The 1,649-nt window shown below is 40.2% G+C and overlaps 1 protein-coding gene across 1 annotated transcript; it reads left to right on the forward strand.

The window, feature by feature from the left end:
- The first annotated feature begins 255 nt into the window (after positions 1 to 255).
- Positions 256 to 1,209, forward strand: LOC110137920 (olfactory receptor 5B2-like). The gene has a single exon (XM_020894617.2). It carries the CDS (start codon positions 256 to 258, stop codon positions 1,207 to 1,209), a length of 954 nt encoding a protein of 317 aa, XP_020750276.2.
- The last annotated feature ends 440 nt before the right edge of the window (positions 1,210 to 1,649 follow it).

Raw genomic sequence — 1,649 nt, forward strand, 5'->3', positions numbered from 1 at the left:
TACCTCCGTTTCTCATATTCAAAATTAGTAGTAAACGGGGTGACTGATCCATGAAACCCTTCAATTTCAACTATTAATTTTTTTTTTTTTTTTTCTAATTTTCTCATGTGTATGCTTTAGAGCTGGAGAACAAATCACTGCTGTAACTGAAATAGTTCACGGAGCATTTATACATTCCAGTTTCACTATGCCCTGACTTTTTCATTCCTCTGTTCTGTTACTTCTCGTGGTTGCAGGGCATCCTGTGGTTCCTAAATGACACCCATGGAGAACGAAACAGAAGCGACTGAATTCATCCTCCTAGGGCTTGCTGATGCCCCAGGACTACAGGTCCCACTCTTCATGATGTTTACCCTCATTTACATGATCACTGTAGTTGGAAATCTGGGGATGATCACGTTGATTCTGTTGGACCCTCACCTTCACACCCCTATGTACTTTTTCCTGAGTAATCTCTCTCTGGTGGACTTTGGTTACTCCTCAGCAGTCACACCCAATGTGATAGCAGGATTCCTCACAGGAAATAAGGTCATTTCTTACAATGCATGTGCTGCTCAGATGTTCTTTTTTATAGTCTTTGGCACCGGGGAAAGTTACCTCTTGGCCTCAATGGCTTATGACCGCTACGCAGCAGTGTGCAAGCCCCTGCATTATGCCACCACCATGACAAAAAGCAGGTGTGCTTGTCTTGTCATAGGCTCTTATGCGTGTGGTGTTCTGAATGCCTCTGTCAATGTGGGAGATAACTTCAGTCTCTCTTTCTGTAGGTCCAATGTGGTCAATCACTTTTTCTGTGATGTTCCAGCAGTCATGATTCTTTCTTGCTCTGATAAGCGCATCAGTGAGTTGGTTCTAGTTTATATTAATACTTTCCACGTGGTTTTTGCTCTCATGATTATCTTTATTTCCTACCTACTCATATTTATCACTATTCTGAAGATGCACTCAGCTGAGGGATATCAGAAGGCTTTGTCCACCTGCGCTTCTCACTTCACTGCTATCTCCATTTTTTATGGGACAGTCATCTTCATGTACTTACAACCCACCTCCAGTCACGCCATGGATACGGATAAAATGGCCTCTGTGTTCTATGCTATGATCATCCCTATGCTAAACCCTGTGGTCTATAGCCTGAGGAACAAGGAGGTCAAAAGTGCATTCAAGAAGGTTGTTGATAAATCAAAATTGTCTCTAGGATTAGCTCTTTAATAATGTAGGATCCAAAAAAGTTAGTCATCTCTAAAGTGTCCTTTGCTTGGTGACTCACATGTTAAGGCCCACACAGCACTTATCTTCCTGAGGAGATATCCCCCCATAGTATGATGTCAGATTCCTAGTAGAAACAAATGTAATGTTATTAACTGTTATCATGTTGATGCAAATGTACATGCAAAAACAGGAGAATACAGAAGCCTAGGGTTAGAACTGAATTCCTTTTTCCCATGTATGCACATACAATCTGGAGCAGGAAATTTGTTAAATAAATAAATAACATATGGCTGGTTTTTGAAAAAGAAAAGAATTTTAGATGATCAATTGGGGTGCTATATGATCCAATAATTCCATGCCTGAGAATATATTGGAATAAACTATAATTCAAAAAGATACATGCAGCCTTACATTCATATCAGTGCTATTTGCAATAGCTA

The sequence above is a fragment of the Odocoileus virginianus genome, chromosome 10 (genome assembly GCF_023699985.2).
Source record: "Odocoileus virginianus isolate 20LAN1187 ecotype Illinois chromosome 10, Ovbor_1.2, whole genome shotgun sequence".
Taxonomy (NCBI): domain Eukaryota; kingdom Metazoa; phylum Chordata; class Mammalia; order Artiodactyla; family Cervidae; genus Odocoileus; species Odocoileus virginianus.

What these genes read in the sequence shown, in the direction of transcription:
- LOC110137920 (XM_020894617.2), top strand. Translation starts at nt 256, where the DNA reads ATGACACCCATGGAGAACGAAACAGAAGCGACTGAATTCATCCTCCTA.